The sequence below is a fragment of the Mustelus asterias genome, chromosome 13 (genome assembly GCF_964213995.1).
Source record: "Mustelus asterias chromosome 13, sMusAst1.hap1.1, whole genome shotgun sequence".
NCBI lineage: Eukaryota > Metazoa > Chordata > Chondrichthyes > Carcharhiniformes > Triakidae > Mustelus > Mustelus asterias.
This window is the reverse complement of record NC_135813.1, coordinates 105,420,556-105,445,517: the sequence shown is the minus strand read 5'-3', so window position 1 is coordinate 105,445,517 and position 24,962 is coordinate 105,420,556. Positions and strand designations below refer to the sequence as shown.

Below are 24,962 nucleotides of genomic sequence, written 5' to 3'. Positions count from 1 at the left end.
GCGATTTTAAGTATTCCTGGAGATTTCATCACATGACTTGCCTTCACACTCCAGCCATTTATTGGCCAACACATCCATCCTTGCAATGTACTGTTTTCCTATTCCAATTGGAAAGCAAAAAGACTCATTACCTGATTGAATGATGCTTGTCTATCAGCCAAATGGCCCTTTCCCTGCCATTTTCGATATTTTTAAAATCTGGTCAAGAAAAATGTTCAAAGAAAATTTTACAACCTATCTTTTCTAATGTCCCAGTGATTTGTCTTTGGTTGTACACAACAGTGGGCAGCTGGGGATCGATCTTCAGTTCCTGAAGACTCCAGGCCAGTTTTAGAGGGTTGGCAACCTTGGGTAAAAGATCCATGAGAGAAAGCAATGTTTCCAACCTGCACCAAGGCAGCAACTGTTACACTCCACCCAAAAGTGCAGTGCGGTGTCCCAGCTCATCCTGCGCCAATAAGAGCAGGTTCAAATGAGGCTTTGAGAAGATCTGCAGATTATAATCACTTTCCTAGCCAGAGGTTCAAACCCCTCTCTTTCAGTTCATTTTAAAAATGTATTTATTAGTCGCAAATAGGCTTACATTCACACTGCAATGAAGTTACTGTGAAAATCCCCTCATCACCACACTCCGGCACCCGTTCGGGTACACTGAGAGAGAATTTAGCATGGCCAATGCACCTACCAGCACGTCTTTCAGACTGTGGGAGGAAACCAGAGCCCCCCGAGGAAACCCACGCAGACACGGGGAGAATGTGCAAATTCCACACAGAGAGTGACCCAAGCCGGGAATTGAACCCGTGTCCCTGGCATTGTGAAGCAACAGTGCTAACCACCATGCCGCCCTACCAATCACTTTCACGATTGCTGACAAATTTCTTTTGGAAGTAATAGCTGTTAGTTAAATATGCCACTGTGCACCAACAGCACGAGGATGGCTAATCACACCATAAATGTCCACCTTGAACAATTCCATTGGTGTGTGCACTGAGACAAAGTACACGTGTTACACCTGTGTCCCCCTCAGAGAGGAATGTGACAAGGCCATGTGTATTCCGAATTGTTGAGATGGATAATGCAAGACACAGATGATTGATATTGACCTCAATGGATCAAATCCTTCTCCTTACGAGGGTGATTTTTGTTCGGAGCACTAGCCAGCCGGGTATTGAGCAGGGGGGGTTGGATGGTGACCACCCAGAGAATTCAGCATGGGAGCGCCAGGGCAAAGTGACTTGGGCTTCACGTGGATGTAAAATGGAATTCTGGAAGTGGTCGTCTCACGGCGTTTTTGTGTGACAGTGCATTCAGTATGAAGTCAAGTCTGCTTTACATAACACTCATAGTCCAATGAAGCCCCAAGGCAAAATTGCAATTCTACATGATTTAAATTAATGCTTAGAAAGCAGGAACCCACATAGGTTATCATAGAATCCCAACAGTGTGGAAGGAGGCCATTCAGGCCATCAAGTCTCCACCGACTCTCCGAAAGACATCTTACTGAGCGCCCCCCCCCCCCCCACCCCCAATCCCCGTATCCCTGCACACTTAGCATGGCCAATTCACCTACGCTGCACATCTTTGGACTGTGGGAGGAAACCGGAGCACCCGGAGGAAACCCACGCAGACACAGGGAGAACATGCAAACTCCACGCGGACATTCACCCAAGGCTGGAATCGAACCTGGATCCCTGGCTCTGTGAGGCTGTGCTAACCACTGTGCACTGTGCCTACATGTTTAATTATGGGAAATTATCCTTTCCCACAATGGGATATGGACATGTGCATTGCTGTCTTCTGGACAGAATGGCAACAGTTAACACAAAGTACAATGTGAAGCTACATCAGTTTTCTAGAACCGAATCTCTGCTGCTCTCCGATTACTGGCTGCACCCTTCGTTTTCATATGATGTCAATGAAAAGTAAAGGATTCAAGCCTAATTCTCTCTGCACAGACCTGTAACAAATGCCTCTGCTTGCCTTTAGCTGACCTTGTTGATGATTTGCAGGTACTTGGAAGGAGGTGCTACTGCAATACATTGATGCTGAACAGCTCCCTGCTTATTATGGTGGAACTCTCACAGATCCAGATGGGAACTCAAAGTGCACAAGCAAGGTAAATATCGCTGTTCATGTTGTAGTTCTTTGTGGATGAAGAAAGATTGGGAGAGGTGTTACCGATACCATATCCTTCTAGAACCTAACATCAAATCCCTTTCAATGAAACCATGGCACAGTGTCACTGAGGAACCAATGGATTACTTTGCATCTTTGTTTCCAACTCCAACATTCCCAAAGAGGTTGTCAAATCTGGGTCTCTCCTTGGTTAAATTAGGATGTTCCCCAGACCCTGTTCCCATACCCTGAGTACAATACATTGCAGTCCCAACACCAACTTTAGTGAAGTTTTCCATTCTAAGTTTGCAGTGGGGCTTCTCTATGTATTTCACTGGGAAGTGGCCAATATTAGTGTGGCAATGTGCTCCCTGTGTCAGGCTTGTTGAATGAAGCTGGTGAGCAAAACACATCAAATTGCAATCCATGGAGTTTAGTAAGGCGTTTGACAAAGTCCCACATGGCAAACTGCTTAGAAAAGTAACAGCCCATGGGACACAGGAGAAGGGGGTGAGTTGGATCCAAAACTGTCTGAGTGACAGGAAACAAAGGGTAATGGCTGAGGATGATGTTGCAAATGGAAAACAGTTTCCAGCGGTGTTCCCCAGGGCTCAGTGTTGGGTCCCTCGCTGTTTGTTGTATACGTTAATGATTTGGTCTTCAACATGGGAGGCGTGATTGGGAAATGACACAAAAATTCCCCGTGTGGTTGATGATGAAAATTCCCCGTGTGGTTGAACAGGATAACTGTCGACTCCAGAATGATGTCACTGATTGGGTGAGTGGGTGGAAAAGTGGCAAATGGAATTCAATCCGGAAAGTCTGAGGTAATGCATTTGGAATGGGGAAACAAAGCGAGTAATACTCGATACATGGGAGGATAGCGGGAGGGTTAGAGGAAGTGGGAGACCCTGGAGTACATGTCCACAGGCCCCTGAAGGACAAGCGGATAAGGTGGTGAAGAAAGCATCAGGAATACATTCCTTTATTGGGCGAAATATTGAATACAAAAGCAGGGATGTCATGATGGAACTGTTGGTGGCACAGTGGTTAGCACTGCTGCCTCACAGCGCCAAGGACCCGGGTTCAATTTCTGGCTTGGGTCACTGTCTGTGTGGAGTCTGCACCTTCTCCCCGTGTCTGCGTGGGTTTCCTCTGGGTGCTCCGGTTTCCACCCACAGTCTGAAAGACGCGCTGGTTAGGTGGATTGGCTATGCTAAATTCTCCCTCAGTGTCCCCGAACAAACGCCGGAGTGTGGCGACTAGGGGATTTTGACAGTAACTTCATTGCAGTGTTAATCATAGAATCATAGAAATCATAGAAACCCTACAGTACAGAAAGAGGCCATTCGGCCCATCGAGTCTGTGCCGACCACAATCCCACCCAGGCCCTATCCCCATATCCCTACATATTTTACCCACTAATCCCTCTAACCTACACATCTCAGGATACTAAGGGGCAATTTTTCAGCATAGCCAATCAACCTAACCTACACATCTTTGGCCTACTGGTTTCATGTAAGCCTACTGGTGACTAAACTAAACTAAATTGCAAATTAGGCCACAGTTGGAGTTTTGTATACATTTCTGGTCACCACATTTACATAATTGCTCTGGAGAAAATACAGAGGAGATTTACAAGAATGTTGCCAGGACTTGAAAATTGAAGCTGTGAGGAAAGATGGGACAGGCTGGGGTTGTTTTACTTGGAACTGAGGAGGCTGAGGGGTGAGCTGATTGAGCTGTACACAATAATGAGCCCGTATGGAGTAGACAGGGATGCCCTGCTTCCCCTAGTGGAGAGGCCAGTTACCAGTGGGATACAAGTTTAAGGTGATTGGCAGAAGGATTAGAGAGGACATGAGGAAACGTCTCTTCACTCAGAGTGTGGTGGGTATTTGGAAATCGCTGCCTGGGTCCGTGGTGGTGGACTCAGAAACCCTCCACTCATTTTAAAAGGTACCTGGATCTGCAGCTGAGGTGCTGTAACTTGCAAGGTTGTGGACTGAGTGCTGGAAAATGGAATTAGAATGGTCAGCTATGTTTTTAATTTTTCCAGCCAGCACGATGAGCCGAATGGCCTCTCTCTGTACTGTAACTTTTCAAGATTCTATAGTTCTAAGATCTTGGTTATCAAAGCATCCCTGATGACTCTTATGTGACAGTTCAATACGCTGTCCATTCCACTAAACACCATCAGATATCATTAGCCCTTTAGTGCCATCGTGTTACTTGAGTCTGTGAAGACACAACATCACATCACTGTACAACATAGGACATGAAACATAGGAAGAGGCCATTCGGCCCAACTGAATGTTACATGTTACACACCACAAGTGTCTCCTCCCATTCCATCCATTTCATCTCAGCTTTTCAGCAAGCCTTTCTATCCCCTTTTCTGTCATGTACTCATCTAGTTTTGTACTAAAAGTGTATTCAGTATAAACAGATTATTTACCAGATTGTGAGAACTTGGAGTAAATGTTTAGTGCTGCTTCTAACATCAAGAATTGCTTTGTTTTGCTGTTGGTTTGATGCCTGTTTGAAATCGGTGGCAATGATTAATTTTCATGAAGTTTAGTTGCGATAGTATAATAATGACAGGGGAAATCGCAAGTGTGCTGGTCACAGGGGCTCTGATACACTGAACTATGGACTGCATTCAGACCTGTGATCACCCAGTCAGAGAATTCCTGCACGCACTGTGAGCGGCACAGTGGCACAGTGGTTAGCACTGCTGCCTCACAGCGCCAGGGACCCGGGTTCAATTCCGGCCTTGGATCACTGTCTGTGTGGAGTTTGCACATTCTCCCCGTGTCTGCGTGGGTTTCCTCCGGGTGCTCTGATTTCCTCCCACACTCCAAAGGCGTGCAGGTGAGATGGATTGGCCACGCTAAATTGCCCCCTGGTGTCCCAAGATGTATAGGTTAGGGAAATTAGCGGGATAAATATGTGGGGTCACGGGTATAGGGCCTGGATACGAATGCTCTGTTGGGGAGTTGAGGCAGACTTGAAGGGCCGAATGGCTCCCTTCTGCACAGTAGGGATTCTATACTAGGTGAGGAGAGATCCGACGCTTCTCCAAATAAGGCCAGGATTTCCCAACCCTGCCATAGCGGGACCTCTGCAGGGGACGTGGCCGCCAAGCCGACGGTCCATTGACTGACCAGACAATCCCAATAGCAGGTGGGACTAGAAAATCCCACCCAAAGTTCAGGAAAGACGAAAAACCGTGTCAGTTCCACCTCACTACTTTCACTTCTGGGAGGACACAACTGTCAATGTCAGGAAACCCGTAGGCATGAGATTTATGATGGAAAAGAGTAAGGTTGGCCCAAGAAGCACACCAGCAGAAGATGCATCCTATCGGGTTGGGCTCATTTGTTAAAGCAACATCAAAGCAAGTTACATTTTCAAACCAAAACGTTTGAAACTTTTTCCTGTATGGTATTTATTGAGACTTCAGGATAAACACAATTAGGGGACTGCAGCCTGACCTCTGAACCAGGAAACTGCTGAATAGGGACGTCTAGAAGCAGAAAACAAGAAGTTATAAAATAAACTGCAAAGAAACAAAAGCCTTTTGTAGATGTCTGATTTCTCTGCCAGAACTCGTGTCTTTGACAGGAATGGCTCAGAACCACATTGGAATTGAATCCAGCCTTTGATACTGTAATAAGATCGATTCAATAAAGAGGCAATTTATTCTCTGTAATATGAGGGGGGATCTTTTCGAAACATATAAAATTATGAAGGGAATAGATAAGATGGAAGCTTAGAGGTTGTTCCCACTGGCGGGTGAAACTAGAACTAGGGGGCATAGCCTCAAAATAAAGGGGAGCAGATTTAGGACTGAGTTGAGGAGGAACTTCTTCACACAAAGGGTTGTGAATCTGTGGAATTCCCTGCCCAGTGAAGCGGTTGAGGCTACCTCATTGAATGTTTTTAAGGCAAGGATAGATAAATTTTTGAACAGTAAAGGAATTAAGGGTTATGGTGAGCGGGCGGGTAAGTGGAGCTGAGTCCACGAAAATATCAGCCATGATCTTATTGAATGACGGAGCAGGCTCGAGGGACCAGATGGCCTACTCCTGCTCCTAGTTCTTTTGTTCTTATGTTCTTGTTATCACTAACTAAAATGTTGGCTATAAGCCCGGGGTGGGGGTTGTGGGGGGGGGGGGGGGGGGGGGGTCATGAAATGTTCAGCATGGAAGGAGGCCATTTAGCCCATCATGCCTGTGGCAGCTACCCTTGTCCCTCCCCCACACAATTTTAAACAAATCTTTCAAACATGTATACATTTCCCTGTTAAAATCTGTTGAGGATTCTGCTTCCACCATTCCTTCTGGGAGGACATTCTGCATCCTAACAACCTCTCCCCAGGAAAATTTATCCCAACCTCTCTCTTCATTCTTTAGGTGATGATCTTAATTTATACCTTCCAATTATCAAACAAATGAAAATATAATTTTCCTATATACTGTTCCAAAATGTTTATTTATCCTAGAAAACAAAGGTTTGGGAAGAATCAGCTGAAAATGTGGGAATGAGGAAATACTATTGGGGAAGATTTCATTTCTTTGCTAATTATAATGAAAAAGCAGACACGAATAAACGCTTATGTTTAACGTTGGGAATTAAAACTAAATAATCCTTCATTCCTTTTAAGTATTATTGGTAAGTTTGATCTTAATGTTTTGCTAGAATGAGTAAAGGCACTAATTTTAGCCCAAGCAGCAGCAAAGTTCACTTTTGGAGCCAGACGTCCTGATATTTGCGTGTTGTGGGGGGGGGGGTCTCTCAATGATTGTGGTTCGACGGGGATGGGGGGGGGTTCCGATGATTGTGTGTTGGGAGGGGGGGTCCTGATGTTTGCATGTCGGGGGGTGGGGGGTCCCGATGTTTGTTTGTTGGGGGGGGTCCCGATGTTTGTTTGTTGGGGGGGGGTCCCAATGTTTGGGTGTTGGGGAGGGGGGGTCCCGATGTTTGCGTGTGGAGGTTGTCCCAGTGCTTGGGGGTGGAGTAGTCCCGATATCCATGAGGTGGGTGGTTTGCGGGGAGGGGGGAGTGGAGGTGGGGGGAGGTGTGTGTGTGGTGGGGGGTCCTTTTTAAGAGGTGCCCCGATCTCGGGATTCCTGGCGTCACCGACGTCTTTAGGCTTCACCCTTCCAGTTGACTTTCTGATTCCTGTTAATGAAATATAACTCTGATTTGAACAGGGTACTCGGTTATAACCACTGCTGCTGAGTACCTTTGGTGATAAAATATAAAACCAATTTTATATTTATGAAATTTCAACTTTTTCCATTATGATAAAAAAAATGCAGTCTCTTTAATATAATAGAGATTATATTAATAGTTTGGTTGTATAGAACTTGAATATTGGTGACAAAAGAGACTCGACCCTAACCCTTTTTGTTTCAGATTCCAGCATCCGTAGTATTTTGCTTTTACATTTTTGTTGAAGCTTTTCAGCTTGCACTCATCAGAAAGGAATAGAAACAGTACAAATTTGTTGATTTCCCTTGCACTGTATTCTTGCAAATGTCCTGATGAATGCAAGACGAAAAGGTTCAATGAAAAAATCTTTTTTCAGCAATTCAGTGTTTTAAAGTTTATCTATTAGTGTCACAAGCAGGCTTACATTAACACTGCAATGAAGCTACTGTGAAAATCCCCTAGTCGCCACACTCTGGCACTTGTTCGGGTACACTGAGGGAAAATTTAGCATGGCCAAAGCACCTACCCAGCACGTCTTTCAGACTGTGGGAGGAAACCCACACAGACACGGGGAGAACATGCAGACACCGCACAGACAGTGACCCAAGCCGGGAATCAAGCCTGGGTCCCTGGTGCTGTGAGGCAGCAGTGCTAACCACTGTGCCGCCCTAACAGAAAATGTAACAGAAGTTATATTTTATGAATATTTATGATAGCCCTGCTTCTAAAGTATCTGTCTAATCTTTCTTTTGTACTCTGTAACATTTTTAAAATGGAAGGGTAATCAGTGCATTTTACCCCTGGTTTGCTCCCTGTGAGAATTCTTCAATGTGATTGGCTGTATACCGTGCTCAACAAGATCTCTGATGCCAGATGCCTAGAGGTCCCCTTTTCTTGGCGGCAGATTCCAATTAACATTGGGGAAGAGGAAATCTGGGCCGCGCAGCAATGCATCCTTTCACTGTGGACTGTAAAACACAGTAAGAGTTTTGACAACACCAGGTTAAAGTCCAACAGGTTTATTTGGTAGCAAATACCATTAGCATTCGGAGCACTGCTCCTTCGTCAGATGGAGTTTCTGCTCAGCGCAGTCGCTGAGCAGAAACTGATAGCCAAGTTCCGCACACATGAGGACGGCCTCAACTGGGATCTTGGATTCATGTCACACTATCAGTAACCCCCACAGCTTGCCTCCTGGACTTGCAGAATCTCACTGGCTGTCCTGAATGGAGACAATACACATCTCTTTAACCTGTGCTTAATGCTCCCTCCACTCACATTGTCTGTATCTTTAAGACCTGGTTGGTTGTAGAGATTCGCATTCTAATCAGTATTCTGTAACTTGATTTTGTGTCTCTGTGTTCCTTGTTTGGGAGCAGATATCCACTCCATCTGACGAAGGAGCAGGGCTCCGAAAGCTAATGGCATTTGCTACCAAATAAACCTGTTGGACTTTAACCTGGTGTTGTTAAAACTCTTACTGTGTTCACCCCAGTCCAATGCCGGCATCTCCACATCATGTAAAATCCAGTCCATTGCTTTGGTGTTGCTGCCAGATATGGATAGTTATTCAACAATAAAATAGTGTCTGGACAGAACTCAACCTAGCGACAATACCTATTCACTTCTTAACGTCTTGTGAAATTGCAAAATGTATTCTAGATCGTAGTGATACCTTCCTGGTAAAAACTCTCATTGTCTCTTTTATTAGATAAACTTTGGCGGTGATGTACCAAGGTCATATTACATCCTTGAGTCCATTAAGCAACAATATGAAAACGCGGTCACTGTCAACAGGAGTTCCTCTTTTCAGTCTGAATATGAGATGCTCTTCCCTGGCTGTGTTTTGAGGTGAGGCAGTGTCTAAAATAGCATTTTATGCTGTAACCTTGGGGTAAGAAACTTTATCTACAGTTTTCAAAACACTGTGCATTCTGCATTATCTACAAAATGCTTGCTGAATATCTTATAATCAGGACAATCGGGAATAAACTCCAAACTGGCTTGGAATTGTCAGGTTGTTTTCCCCAAAAAAAGGCTCAGGTGAAAGAGTATTGAACTCTCAATCACAAGGGTTGAGGTACAGCTGGCTGTTGGATCTTACTGCCTCTACTTGTTAAGTCCTCATCAGGATATTAAGTCAGTCAGAAGTGAAATGGAATATTTCCCACTTGCCTGGATGAGTGCAGCTCCAACAACACTCAAGAATCATAGAATCAAATAATCCCTACAGTACAGAAGGAGGCCATTTGGCCCATCGAGTCTATACCAACCACAATCCCACCCAGGCCCTATTCCTGTAACTCCTCATATTTACCCTGCTAATCCCCTGACACTAGGATCAATTTAGCATGGCCAATCAATCGAATTCGCACATCTTTGGACTGTGGGAGGAAACCGGAGCATCTGGAGGAATCCCACACCAATCACAGGGGGAACGTGCAAACTCCACACAGTCACCCGAGGCCGGAATTGAACCTGGGTACCTGGCACTGTGAGGCAGCCGTGCTAACCACTGTGCCACCGTGCCGCCCAGAAGCCCCCAAGAGGCTTGACGGCATCCAGGACAAAGCAGCCCACTTGATTGGCAGCCCATCCACCTCCTTAAACACTCACTCCCTGCCTCCTGCACAAAGGCAGCAGGTGTGCTCCATTTACAAGGGCTCTGCAGCAAGTCGCTAAAGCTCCTTTGAAAGCACCTTACAAACCTTGTTTGAAGGACAAGGGCACCAGATGCATGGGGAGACCACCACCTGCAAATTTCCTTCCAAACCACTCCCCATCCCGACTGGGAACTGTATCACTGTTCCTTCACTGTCACTGGGTCAAAACCTGGATCGCCTTCTGTAAAAGCATTGTCGGTGTACCTAACACAGGCATGGACTGCTGCGGTTCAAGAAGGCAGCTCACCACCACCTTCTCAGTGGGAGTGGCATTGCTGGCTTTGCCAGCGACGCTCACAGCCCAGGAACAAAATTTTAAAACTATTAGGGTCGAATAGTCATTAAGGAATATAAATTGTCTGGAACTCTCACAGATGGAGTCACTGTCGGTTGGTAGTACCTGTGGTTAAGACTCTTAACCTCTAAGTTAATGGGGAAGACTAGTGGTGGCTGGAATTTTACCGCCTCGCCCGCCCCGATCCTGGGGCATGTGAAGCTTGCAGAACCCCATTCTCCGTTGGCCTCGGGCAGGATCTTACGAGCCTTGGCTGGGCAAGACGGTAAAATCCCGGCAAGTGGGTAGGGTGAAAGTAACAATAGGTAATTCCTTATTTACTACATTTAGATCTGATTCGTATCCAAATATATATTTTAGAAACTATTTGTTTTATATAGTTAAAACATGTCTTATTCCTTGCAGGAATGTCATGTAAGGAAGGAATTACACTTTTTGCAGATTTCCATTATTCAGACAATGTAAAATGATTAATGATGGAGAATTTGATCTTTGGAAGATCAGGCCTGTGTTTAAGTTGAATCAAGAGAGACATTGGGCTGAACTTTTAAATGGCCATGGATGCAGGAACAGGGGTAGAATGGCTCACAGTTTCCCACCACTAGCTGGTACGTTAGTTTGATGGCCTCAGGCCTGCCTCAGGCCACTAGTACTCGCTGGTCAGGGAGGGAACGAACTATCTGCCTGAAAATGGCTGGTAGCCAAGTAGCTATCGTTCAGGGCCTATCAAGGCCACTCTGCCAATGCCAATTGGAATTGTCCAGTCCCCTTGCCAAGATTGAAACACAATCCAGGGATGAGGCAGCTCCTCGATGCCAGCCTGCACTCCTTCTACACTCGGGTCAGGTGTCAGGCTGGACATGATGCAAGGTTGGGACCTAGAAATTGACCTGAGCCCAGAATTAACATCCAGTCCATTATAACGATTTACTGATCTGATCTCTCATGAGGGAAAATGTGTTAGCTCCAATATGTAAATGTAGTTGAAGTATTTGAATAACAATAAGGCAAGTCTCACTCTCCTACCAGCCTTGTGCTCAAAGATCTACATTGGCTGCAGCTCAAGCAACATCTTGATTTTTAGGATTCTCAATCTTGTTTTCAAATCTCTCCACGGTCTTACTCCTCCCTATCTCTGCAACTTCCTCCAGCTCCATAATTGGCGGCACAATGGTTAACACCGCTGCCTCACAGCGCCAGGGACCCGATTTGCGGCTTGGGTCACTGTCTGTGTGGAGTTTGCACATTCTCCCTGTGTCTGCGTGGGTTTCCTTCGGGTGCTCCGGTTTCCTCCCACAGTCTGAAAGACGTGCTGGTTAGGGTGCATTGACCTGAGCAGGCGCCGTAGTGTGGCGACTAGGAGAATTTCACAGTAACTTCATTGCAATGTTAATGTAAAGCCTTACTTGTGACTAATAAATAAACTTTTAGAAAAAAACCCTTTTGCTATATCTGCACTGGTCTAATTCTGGTCTGCTGTGTATTCACTATTAAAAGTACTCCACCGTTAGTAGACATGTCTTCAGTTGACAAGGCCCAAAGCTCTGGAATTCCCTCCCTACAATTCTGTGCCTCGCTTCATTATTTATTTATTAGTCACAATTAGGCTTACATTAACACTGCAGTGAAGATACTGTGAAAATCCTCTAGTCGCCACACTCTGGTGCATGTTCGGGTATAATGGGGGAGAATTTAGCATGGCCAATGCACCTAACCAGCACGTCTTTCAGACTGTGGGAGGAAACTGGAGCACCCGAGGAAACCCACACAGACATGGGGAGAACATGCAGACTCTGCACAGACGGTGACCCAGGCCAGGAATCGAACCCGAGTCCCTGACGCTGAGAGGCAATCGTGCTAACCACTGTGCTACCGTGCTGCCCCTTACTTTCTTAGTTTCCTCTTTCAAGACACTCCTTAAAAGCTACCTCTTTGACCAAGCCTGGTTTACTTATGTGGCTCAATATCATAATTTGTTTTATAATGTCCCTGTGAAGCACCTTAGGGCGTTTCACCGTGTTAACGTACAAAAATAGACACTCAGCCAAAGGAGAATCTTAAAGGAGGAGAGGGAGGTATAAGAATAAAGAACAGGGCAGCATAGGAACAGGCCCTTCGGCCCTCCCAGTCTGCACCCATCACGTTTACCTATCTAGACCAACCGCTTATATCCCTTTATTCCCCATTTGTTCATAAGCCTATCAAGATAAGTCTTAAATGTGGCTAACGTAACTGCCTCAACCAAGAAATTATAAAGGAGGAAAGATTTAGAAAGGGAATTCTTAAGCTTAGGATTGTGATGGCACATTCACCAACGCTGGGGGAGTTCTTGGACGATTGTTGGTCTGAAGAAGGTTACAGAGTTGGGGGAAAGTGTAAGGCCATAAAGGAATTTAAACTCGAGAATGGTCATTTTAAATTTGAGGTGTTTCTACATTTCCGAAATCTGATCTCTCCTAGGTGGCAGTTTATGACTGAAAGTGCAGACATTGGGTTTGGTGTTTACCTGAAGACAAAGCTTGGGGAACGACAAAAAGCTGGTGAAATGGTTGAGGTGGTTCCCAACCAACGATACAATAGTCACCTGGTACCCGAGGACGGAACCCTCACCTGCCAGGAACCTGGAGTCTGTACGTTAGTAAGATTAACTACCAAGCTGCCTCTGTTAAATTCATAACTTCATAATGTCAGGTGACATTTCTGATGCTGTTAATTCAGCTAATATACTCACCATGCCAAAGTTTATTCCCTCGAAGGAGAAAAGCAGGACAAATAAATCTAGAACACCTCTATCTCTCTCTGGATGACGAGAGAGATAGAGGTGAAGATGAAATAGAAGAAGTAGGCGTATCAGAAATGTCAGATAGAAAATACAAATGGAGAATGAGGCTAAATGTAGAAGGACCAGAGGGAAAGTAAAACAAAACAATCAGAAAGGTAAGGAGAGAGCACGAAAAGAGGCCAGAGATTAACCTGAAAGAGAATCCTACCGACACTGGGGGATGGGGAGGCCGGGAGGGCAGTGATGTCTGGGTCACAGATTACTCTTCCCTGCAGGGGCAAGAGAGCGGGAGAGATGGCTGTGGCTGGTAGTGTACCAGTGATGGTGTATCCCTTTACAGGCCCAGCTTGGTCCTTCTCCAGTGTCTCCTCTTGGACTTGTACTGATCTTGTTGCCGGTTTTCATGCGGATCCACTGTGGAATCGGCCGGTTCTGCTTCATCTTCTTAGCGAGGAATCGCTTCATCCTGAAGGTTTTGTGGGATGGCATGGCCGCACGTCCACTCCGGAGAGGAGGGGTTCGTTCCTCCGGTGGGGAGGAGGGATCGCCCGCAGAGTGGCGGCGGACCCCCGTGCCCCTTCCCTCCCCGCCGATTGGCCGCAGGCTGGCAGCAGACCCCCCCACGGACCAGAGGATGATCTGGGTCCCACCCTCCTCCCAACCCCCCCTCCTCCCACCACCCCCCCCCCTCCTCCTCCCACCCCCCACCACCCCCACCCTCCCCCCCAACCAGAGGATGATCTGGGTCCCCCACCCCCCCTGCAACCAGAGGATGACCTGGGTCAGGGAGCCGTTGCAGTCTCTGACCCCGCTCTTCGGAAGCTGCAGCGACGACTTCAGACTTTTATTTTGCAGGTCGATTACAGCGCGGATGCGGGACGGGCCGGAAGACGGTAAAGTGGGATTTGGCGGTAGGGTTGGGCGCGCGGTTCATTAAGTCGATTTAAATGCATGCAAATGGGCGTGAAGTTTTAGTAGAATCGGGCCCATTGAGTACAAGAGTAAGGAGGTCATATTGGACTTGTATGATCCGCTGGTTAGATCTCATCTGTAGTAGTGTCCAGCTCTGTGCATCTGAAGGATGTGAAGAAAGAGTAGAGAGGAGATTCACAAGAATGATTCCAAGGATAAAAACTATAACTTAAGAGGATAGATTGGAGAGGTTGGGTCTGTGATCAAATCAGAACAATGTTGTCCAATAGAAATTGCTGGCCAGCCACAATAGTGACCGTGGTAACCTTGTTGAATTCAGCCATAGCACTAAATGTAGTTGCAAACACTTTGTACGATAAAGTGCTTCACATGTGCATATTTCTTAACAAAGGTCTACCAGCATGCAGTAACCAAGGAAATAAAGCACTCACAACAGTCAAGCTGCACGGGCACACTCTGGTTTTCTTCTTAACATTATGTCAACAAGCGTCCTCCTGGCACATTCTGTGGAATATGTGTATTGAGGTCACATGCACAAAGGTGGTGTCCTTTGCTCATATTTTATTTAGCAACCAGAACTGCAGTTAGAGAATATGACAGCGTCAATAAGGAAGTTAATCTAAAACAGCAATTCAATATGTGTAAAAGATTCCATTCACAGGAAAGGAAAAAGAAAAAACTGTTGATAATGTCAGCATTAAGAATGCTCAAAAGATAATCGAGAAAAGGCCGCAGTATTGGGGATATTAGTTACACACCTGTTTGTGTTGCACAAGCTGTGTGAGTTAATAGCAAACAGGACCTTGTGGTGTGCTGCTAACATCGTTATGCAAAATTCAGATGATATTTAGATTGTCCACGACACTGGCACACCCACATTTAGAGCCATTGTGTTCTGTTTTCACCTCTGTGTGTGGTGAAGGATATCAGGACTCCGGAGAAAGCCTAACCGAGTGATACCCTGCCTTGGAGCTCTTCCATTATGGGGATAAACTACTTGAATTAGTGTCATTTATTCGAATAACTGCAGGCTTAATTTGATTTGATTTATTATTGTCACATGTATTGGGATATAGTGAAAATTATTGTTTCTTGCGCGCTGTACAGACAAAGCACGTCCTTCATAGAGTACAGAGGGGAGAAGGAAAGGAGAGGGTGCAGAATATAGTGTTACAGTCATAGCTCAGGTGTAGAGAAAGATCAACTTAATATAAGGTAGGTTCACTCAAAAATCTGATGACAACAGGGAAGAAGCTATGCTTGGGTCGATTGGTACATGCCCTCAGACTTTTGTATCTTTCTCCCGATGGTAGCAGGTGGAAGAGAGAATGTTCGGGGTGTGTCGGGTCCTTGATTACGCTGGCTGCTTTTCCGAGGCAGTGGGAAGTGTAGACAGAGTCAGTGGATGAGAGGCTGGTTTGAGTGATGGATTGGGTTGCGTTCACAACCCTTTGTAGTTTCTTGCAGTCTTGGTCAGAGCAGGAGCCATACCAAGCTGTGATATAACCAGAAATGATGCTTTCCATGGTGCATCTGTAAAAATAAAGGAAATGAGACAGAGGTTTTCAATCAATCATTAGGTCAACTGCACTAAAATCGCCTTGTGTGATTTATAATGTTTCTGCAAAGTGCCATTGGGCATTTTAATATGTTAAAAATGCTCCAAGTTGTTGCTATTTTTAAAATGAAGAAGGGATTGGGCTAGATAGCTTATTCAAAATGAACAGAGTGGGAATGCAAATGTAATCTGAAGATAAAATAGTTACATTCGACACTAGGAAATATTGCTCACCAGAACACAACGCTGAGACATAAGGTGAAGAAGGATTCACTCCAGTTCTTCAAAAGAGAATGTGAGGAGTTCCCCATAAAAGAGGGAATTGCCTTTTCTGGAAGGTCACAAGGTAGTTTGTTGCAATTATGAAATACCTAGGATGTGCTGTAAATGACTTGGGCACCCACACCTTGATGTAAATGATCCCATCCCCAGGATTTGGGACTGAGTCAATTCTGAGCCAGACTGACTGTTGAAGACTTCACTTCACTTCTGGCAATGGAGCAGGTCACCGGAGTTTCTGGATCAAAATCAGATATTCTCTGTTGCTTCAGAGTCCACTTGTAATGTTGCCTTCCTCACCTATAAGTATCTTGGTGTTTGGTGAATTCTAAACCAATGACCTCTAAACACTGACGACCCAACTAAAGGATATCCAATCAAAACTCAAAGAAATTGCAGGGTCAAAGGGAAAAGGTAGGAGAGTGGGACTCGGTGAGTTGCAGCAGACTGAATAGACGCCAGCGCTGTAATCATTCTATTCTATTAACTTAAAAGACCCGACTAAAACTCCTATTGGCCTTCTCCTCACCAGTGGAAATAGTCCCAGCATCTCAGGTGTCTTCTGATAGTTTCCAGTCCCTGACATTATCCAGCTGAATCTAAGCTGTGTGTTGTCTTCTCTATAACAGGGCACTCAAAGTTTCTCTCAGTGTTGCAACTGTGACCAAAGCAATACCTTGTGTAAATTTATCATCACACCCTTCTGCATTTTATGCACATTTTTATAAAATCCAAAATACTTGGGTATTGGGCGGCACGGTGGCACAGTGGTTTGCACTGCTGCCTCACAGCACCAGGGACCCGGGTTCGACTCCTGACTTGGGTAACTGTCTGCGTGAAGTTTGCACGTTCTCCCCGTGTCTGCGTGGGTTTCCTCCGGGTGCTCCGGTTTCCTCCCACAGTCTGAAAGACGTGCTGTTTAGATGCATTGGCCTGAACAGGCACTGGAGTGTGGTGACTCGGAGAATTTCACAGTAACTTCATTGCAGCGTTAATGTAAGCCTTACTTGTGACTAATAAATAAACTTTAAATGCTGTTGGCCTTTCTTCATGATTTGACCTTTCTAATTTCTTTGTGTTATGGGATTTGGGCATCACTGGCTAGGCCAGCATTCATTGCCCATCCTTAATTGCCCTTGAGAAGGCGGTGATGAGTTACCTCTTGAACCGCTGCAGTCCATTTGGTGTGGGTACACCCACAGTGCTGTTTGGGAGGGTGTTCCAAGATCTTGACCCAGCGACAGTGAGGGAACAGTGATATAATTCCAAGGCAGGATGGCGTGTGGCTTGGAGAGGAATTTGCAGGTGGTGGTGTTCCCTTGTATCTACCTCCCTTGTCCCTCTGGCTAGCAGAGGTTGAAGGCTTAGAAGGTGCTGCCAAAGAGGCCTTGGTGAGTTACTATCTATCTGCACTCACATTATTAATAAACAGCAACATCAGTACACAATTTTCCTTAGCACATGTACAAAACAAGGAAAGGAACATAGAAATGCAAGCTTAGAAGAATACGACTACTATTGAAGCAATTTGTGCCACTCCTGCTGGTTTCTTTGTCATTCTTTCCAGTGAAACATACCCTAATAACAAGCTGACCAAGAATGAGGATAAAAGCAGAAACTTGTTTTGAGAGAATATATCAGTGTCATCACTATTATCTGAGATTTTTCACATGTGGATTCCTGAGTCCAATGTTCAAAAATTTGTAAATAGATATACAAAGCATATTCTAGTGACATCTAGGGATGTAATGTTACCATTGCACCAACCGTTACTTTTAGCATCTGAACACAAGTTTCAACTGGTGTCAGCTGCACGTTGCCTGCTCAGACACATGGTTAAGTTATTTAAACCATTGCATATTTATGGTTGCTTTTTAAAAATCTTGGGTGTTATTTTTTATTCATTTGTGGGACATGGGCATCGCTGGCTGGCCAGCATTTATTGCCCAAACCTAGTTGCCCTTGAGAAGGTGGTGGTGAGCTGCCTTCTTGAATCGCTGCAGTCCACATGCTGTGGGTTGACCCACAATGCCGTTAGGGAGGGAATTCCAGGATTTTGAAGGAACGGTGATATATTTCCAAGTCAGGATGTTGAGTGGCTTGGAGGGGAACTTGCAGGTTGTGGTGTTCCCATGTATCTGCTGCCCTTGTCCTTATAGATGGAAGTGGTTGTGGGTTTGGAAGGCGCTGTCTAAGGATCTTTGGTGAATTGCTGCAGTGCATCTTGTAGATAGTACACACTGCTGCTACTGAGTGTCAGTAGTGGAGGGATTGAATGTTTGTGAATGTGGTGCCAATCAAATGGGCTGCTTTGTCCTAGATGGTGTCAAGCTTCTTGAGTGTTGCTGGAGCTGCACCCGGAGTATACCATCACATTTCTGACTTGTGACTTGTAGAGATGGTGGACAGACTTTGGTGAGTCAGGAGGTGAGTTACTCACTGCAGTATTCCTAGCCTCTGACCTGCTGTTGTAGCCACTGTGTTTATGTGGTGAGCCCAGTTGAGCTTCTAGTCAATGGTAACCCCAAGGATGTTGACTGTGGGGGATTCAGTGATGGTTACACCATTGAATGTCAAGGGGTGGCGGTTACAGTGTCTCTTATTGGTGATGGTCATTGCCTGGCATTTGTGTGGCGTGAATGTTATTTGCCACTTGTCAGCCCAAGCCTGGATATTGTCCAGATCTTGCTGCATTTGAACATGGACTGCTTCAGTATCTGAGGAGTGGTGAATGGTGCTGAACATTGTGCAACCATCGGCGAACATCCCCACTTCTGACCTTATGACGAGGGAAGGTCATTATTGAAGCAGCTGAAGATGGTTGGGCCTAGGACACTACCCTGAGGGACTCCTGCAGTGATGTCCTGGAGCTGAGATAACAGACTCCCCCACAACCACAACCATCTTCCTATGCACTGGGTATGACTCCAACCAGTGGAGAGTTTGCCCCCTGATACCCATTGATTCCAGTTTTGCTAGGGCTCCATGATGCCACACTCGGTCTGATGCGGCCTTGGTGTTAAGGGCAGTCACTCTCACCTCGCTTCTGGAATTCAGCTCTTTTGTCCGTGTTTAACTAAGGTTGTAATGAAGTCAGGAGCTGAGTGACCCGAGCAGAATCCAAACTGGGCGTCACTGAGCAGGTTATTGCTGAGCAGGTGCTGCTTGATAGCACTGTTCATGACCCCTTCCATCATTTTACTGATGGAATGGGTCATCGTGGGTCAGCCCTGATTGCCATCCTCCCTCCCTCTGCCTGTGATCCCGAATTCAGAGTGGCAGCCGGATCTCGCACCCCCACTGATCGTCCCCAATAGGCCATGCCCCTCTGGCCCTGCCCCCTTGGCACTGCCCAATGCCTGGTGGGCAGTGCCAGTGTGCCCCTTGGGCTTGCCAGGGGGCCAGGCTGGCACTGCTAGGTTGACACTGCACAGTGGGCACCTTCCCTTGCCCCCGACTTCCTGGAGGACCCCTTTCATTCCAGCGGGATCAGACCACATGTTCCCGGTTTGTGGGGAGCAGTAGTAAACCCCGCTGGGATGAACCAATCTTGGCCGGGTGGGGGGGGCGGGGGGTGGGGGGGGGGGGGCGGGGGGGGGCGGGGGGGAGGTTGGAGTGGGGGGGAGATGCTAGAGTCCTGGGCGTACGAATGGATGCAAATTCTGATTTAAATATTGAAATCAGCTTTGCGCCGATTTCTGGCGTGGAGCTGGTGATGCTAAAAATCTTGGGTTGCTATAGCAGCGCAGTGGGCTTGGAGAATTGCCCCGATATCTTTTAGAAGTGACCAGCACTTCCAGCCATGTTGTGTTATTTTATCATTGCTGAGCACCATGCTGCATTATGGGTTCAATTCTGGTGTCTCAATGCTAAGATCTTGAGACTTGTGCTTAAACATGAAACATTTATTGTTAATCTTAACTATTTACAGATTCCAGATACTGTCATGCATGGTGCTGCTCCATGCAGACTGCTCCCAGAGTTTTCTCTCTGAGTCTATTACCAGGTGACTCTATATATCATACCCCACAGTTGGTGCTAGTCTCCAGTCCCACATTAACCCTTGCTCTGCCAAGCACCTTTTCATTACAATGGCGTTGAGGAACCTCATGTTAGACTTTGAAGTTGAAGCCTATCTAAGATACAGCTAATTTTCCCCCGACTTTAAGCGCTATATCGAGTATTTATTGATCACTGGCTTTGGTACGGAGTTCTGGCCCACTGCCATCAGGCAAGCACACTAATGTGCACACTTACCTCCTTATTGAAATAAGTCAATAGTGACTTGGCAAAGAGAATTAGCTGAGCCCAATATGAATGCTCCTCTAAGATCCACCCCCTCCAAACACAGCTATTGACACAAACTGTATGACTGTCAACATTATCTATCAATGTAAATATACTGTTACAATTTCTTAGACCATCATTTATCATCATGAATATACCACTTCCAATTGCTTTTTTTAAAACTGTTTTATTTGTGGTACTAAGCAGTAGGTCCACCTGTACAGAGCTGTGCAAGGATAAGCAAATTTATCTTTATCAGTTCACAGACTTTAGACTGGAGATCTGGTTTTGAAATGTGTTTGCAATTGTCGTGTTGATTTTATTTTCCCCAGATGTTCTAAGATTTGACAACACCTACAGCATCATTCATTCCAAGAAGGTTAGCTACTCGGTGGAAGTGCTGTTGCCAGACAAAGGATCAGAAGCACAGTTGGATGATCTTGGGAAGAAGATAAGAGAAGTGGACCTCAGTAAAATATAACAATGTCGTGAGCAGAGATGTGAATCTGTAAGGCAACTTTGCAATGAGGTGATTTCAAGTTCTGTGAAGTGTAAGCACTGAATGCAATGGCATGTGTTAATGACTGGCTATATTGTAGACACAGCAGAGCTTACCTGTGGTGTGTGCATTTTGTCCAATGTGGGACCCTGTTGAGTAATCCATGGATTATCATTATCCAGTGAAAATTGGGATAAACAGAGTGCCTATTAAGCATGCCGCTTTTTACCATAAATGGAGGGAATGGGACACATACACACAGGGCCTTTTTAAATAAGACTTTCTCATCTAATATTCAGCATTGAATTTTTTTGTTGATACAAAAAAAGCTACATTGATCTTACGTTACGTATATATTGATGTATTTGGCTATGGACATAGTAGCATTGCACTGAAGGCCACATCTGTGGTATATCATCAGGCTTAAGAAGAATCAAATATTTTATTAAAGAGTGATGCGCATTACCTTAAGTCAAGTTAAATGGATCATATGGTATGTCACTTTAATTGATGACAAAGCTACAGCTGATTGTTTCCAATTGATGTTTATGGACTTCTAATTACTTTGAGTAAACGTACTTTTGCACTTAGTTCCAATTCTGAATTAATAAGAGAAAATGCAGTTTACTTTCCCATGTTGAGATCTATTTTCATGTCTTCTATGACATTCAGATTAAGAATAATTGTAGCTGCCCTGTTTCCATTTATCTGACGCTCTTAAAACTGATAACATTAAGTAAAGGGTTGCAGGATTGCAGGAGTTGAACCAATTGCAATTCGCAAAATTAATTTGAACGTGAATTATCCTGGTTCTTGAAAATCTTCAGGTTCTTGTCCTGAGTCTGGACTGCAGTTTGAATCCATTGTTATACCCACAGTATGACAATGAACTGCAGCCAGTGCCTCAATAGATAGGATCCAATGTACAGTCTTTGAACCTGCAACCCCACAGTTTCTGCTTATAAAATGTGATGAATCACCTTTGTGACTATTTGCTTAATTGTATGATACACGCAGGCTGAGCAAGACAACAATGATTCGTGCTTTCTCCTGAGAAGAATGCTCATTAATTTTCCGCTGTGTTATAAAGAGTTGACAACAACTTCATATACTTGTAAAACGATATTCATTCCTAATGGTTCATTGCACTGTCTGCTGAAGGACTAGACCATACAGATTGGAAAGATTCCTCAATTTATCCACAGTTTCTGTTGAGTGAGTTCATCTCAAATTGGAAGGTAGTACAGTTGGCTGGGCTTGGCTGCAGTGTTCTTATTTGTTTCGCCCGCTAACCCTCCTAACTAGATACGTGACTGACTATCTAGGGATAGAAACATAGAAAAATTACAGCACAAAACAGGCCCTTCGGCCCCACAAGTTGTGCCGAACATATCCCTACCTTTTAGGCCTACCTATAATCCTCCATCCTATTAAGTCCCATGTACTCATCCAGGAGTCTCTTAAAAGACCCTATTGAGTTTGCCTTCACTGCCACTGACGGCAGCCGATTCCACTTGCTCACCACCCTCTGTGTGAAAACCTTCCCCCTAATATTTCCCCTGTACCTACCCCCCAGCACCTTAAACCTGTGTCCTCTCGTAGCAGCCATTTCCACCCTGGGAAAAAGCCTCTGAGAGTCCACCCGATCTATGCCTCTCAACATCTTATATACCTCTATTAGGTCTCCTCTCAACCTACGTCTCTCCAAGGAGAAAAGACCGAGCTCCCTCAGCCTATCCTCATAAGGCATGCCACTTAATCCAGGCAACATCCTGGATTGAGTGATGGTAATGTAAGATTGCTAAGACTCATTGGACATTGACTCAACATGTATCCACAGCATCAAGAGATGAAGAAAGGAAACTGGGCAGAAATATTATCTAAAATTATAAAATTCTGTCTTTGTTTATGATAATTTCATCCCAATCATCTTATTTTTGAAAGCATCAGTGTATTAGCAGTACATTTTTGACCTCGCTCTCCAATACATGGTTTTACCTGTCAACGTAATTTCTTAATGATTCATTCTCGGTGATCAGAAAATGATGCACATCATGGGTGGGCTTTTCTGGCCACGCTCGCCCCAAAACCAGAAAATCCCACCCAAGGTCAACGGACCTTTCCATGACCCTCCCCTTGCCCACTCCGATTCCTGTTGCGGGCGGAACGGGAAAAATTGCCCCCATGTGTCCAAATTCCTAATAAATGCTCCCATCAAAGACAGACAAATTATATTACTTTTGGCAGTATTTTCACACACAGACAGATTTTGTATGTTTTACTATTGTCCGTGATCAGTTTATTTTGTATGTGAGATGTGTGTGTGTTTTCCTACCCTCGGTGATTGTCCTCAATTTAAATAATTCCAGCAGCAAGCTTTTGGTAAGTTTGAAAATAACGAAGGTTATTTATTATCCGACTCTTACCCTGGAGGTTTAAAAACATCACGTCTCACACATTATCGCTCACACAAAGATTACATACCAAGAAAGAAGGAAAACATATGATTACAATGTATAATCTCATGGTAGGCTTGTAGTTTCTTGGATGAGTTGGTGCTTTTAATTGAAGTGAAGAACTTGTAAGCAGAGGATTCTCAGTAAACTATGAGGCTTCCTGTAGTTGAATTGCCAGGGGGTTGGTTGGAGGCGAACTTGAAGTTGGAACAGATTGGGGAGAGTCCTTCTCCCATTTCCAAGGGTTGGTTTTACTACCTTGGCTGCGTAATTGTCTTGCAGCTGGTGCTTTGGATTTCAAATGACCTCTCTGCCTCTGCAGAGCTGATTCTTGCTGCTTTAAAAGCAGGCAACAAACGTGCCTGCCTCACCCATGTGACCTGTTACAAGTGCAAACTCCTTTACCAAACAAGGTGATGAGTTAGGCCGCTAAACATCCTTTGCTGTGGCTTTTTACACTTTTGAGATGTTTGAGACAGCCACGGCCTTTGCGTTTGACTCACAATACAATGAAAGCTCGACAGGATACATTTCACATTGGTCTAACACCCATTAATGTCCTTGGTGAAACATGAAGATGGTTTGTCTGCAAACCCCATTGGCTGTAGGCTTTGGTCCATATTTAATCAGGTATTGGCTGCAGACTCTACAGTCTGCAGTTCTCAAATGCTAATAGTCAAATGGAATGCTGCAGCCATTTAAACAGCTTTTGTATTCACCTCATTAAAAAAAATATAGCTTTAACATTTATAATATCTTCATGCCTGGATGGGATATGCCATTTCTTTAATGGTGATTACATTTGAACCAAAAGTTTACTCCTGTAGAATTTTTAATTTATGAAACTGAGTTTAAATTAATGAATGTACTATCGGAAAAGAAGTGCTGCAGCTTTAGTGTAACTTGATCCCAGTCAGAACACTGACGCATTGTACACAATTGGCAGGGTTCCATTACTCGCAATTGCTTTCATTCTGGTATAACTGCTGTGTGAAGTGCCATTAATTTTAGAGTTTATTTAATTGCAAAATCTGCTGCTGAATGTAATAAATATCTGTGATGTTTGTGTGTCTGGACTGAAATTATTTAATACACGATTATCCAGGGAAGAAAGATTTTTAAAATCAGGTTTGGTTTCGAGAAAATGTAAACCCACTTCTTGTTTGACCCCATGAATATCAGTAAATAATAAGCATCAGGAAATCATTCAAAGTAACGTAGGCTTGGTTTATGTAAAATCACACATAGCAGGAGTGGTTCATTAAAGTTCCAGAAATCTGAGTTTGTATTCTGGTCTTTTATTGAGCTTTTTACATGTGTTGTTTATAAATATGTGCTGGATAATATTATCTGTAATTGTTAATGTAAGTCACACTGTTGTCATTCTATGTCTGAAAGTTGTATGAGGGAGTGAAGATGTCTTTTTCCCAAGTTTTCTGTGGGTCTCACATTTTTCTCCTTGCTGTTTACAAAGACAAAATTGGAATGGACCCAAGTTGATTATTATCTAAAACCTAGAATTTCTGAACTGCTGGTTTATGTGATGAATGTGAGTATCTCAGTGTGGCAGTCACAGAAGGGTTTTCAATCTGTGGTGTCAGCTGTTTATAGAGAAATAACACAATCAGAGTAAATTGTACGTCCATTTTACATCTGATTAACAAAATAAGAAGATAAAAACTGAAAAGGCCATTCAGCCCAACTAACCACCCCTATCTCTTAGACCTGTAAATAAACCTGTTGGACTTTAACCTGGTATTGTGAGACTTCTTACTGTGTTTACCCCAGTCCAACGCTGGCATCTCCGCATCATCCCTATCTCTTCACCAGAGGAGACCTGATCCAACAAACCTTTCGACATTATTTTTCTATTCT

At 44.7% G+C, this 24,962-nt stretch overlaps 1 protein-coding gene across 1 annotated transcript in view; it reads left to right on the top strand.

The window, feature by feature from the left end:
- LOC144502972 (SEC14-like protein 2) overlaps positions 1-21,737 on the top strand; it is a 68,825-nt gene extending 47,088 nt beyond the window's left edge. Inside the window, exons 9-12 of the mRNA XM_078227420.1 lie at positions 2,010-2,116; positions 9,047-9,186; positions 12,754-12,923; positions 20,465-21,737. Coding sequence (XP_078083546.1) covers positions 2,010-2,116; positions 9,047-9,186; positions 12,754-12,923; positions 20,465-20,613 — 566 coding nt within the window. The 3' untranslated portion in view covers positions 20,614-21,737. The remainder of the gene's footprint in view (positions 1-2,009; positions 2,117-9,046; positions 9,187-12,753; positions 12,924-20,464) is intronic.
- Positions 21,738-24,962: the final 3,225 nt, after the last annotated feature.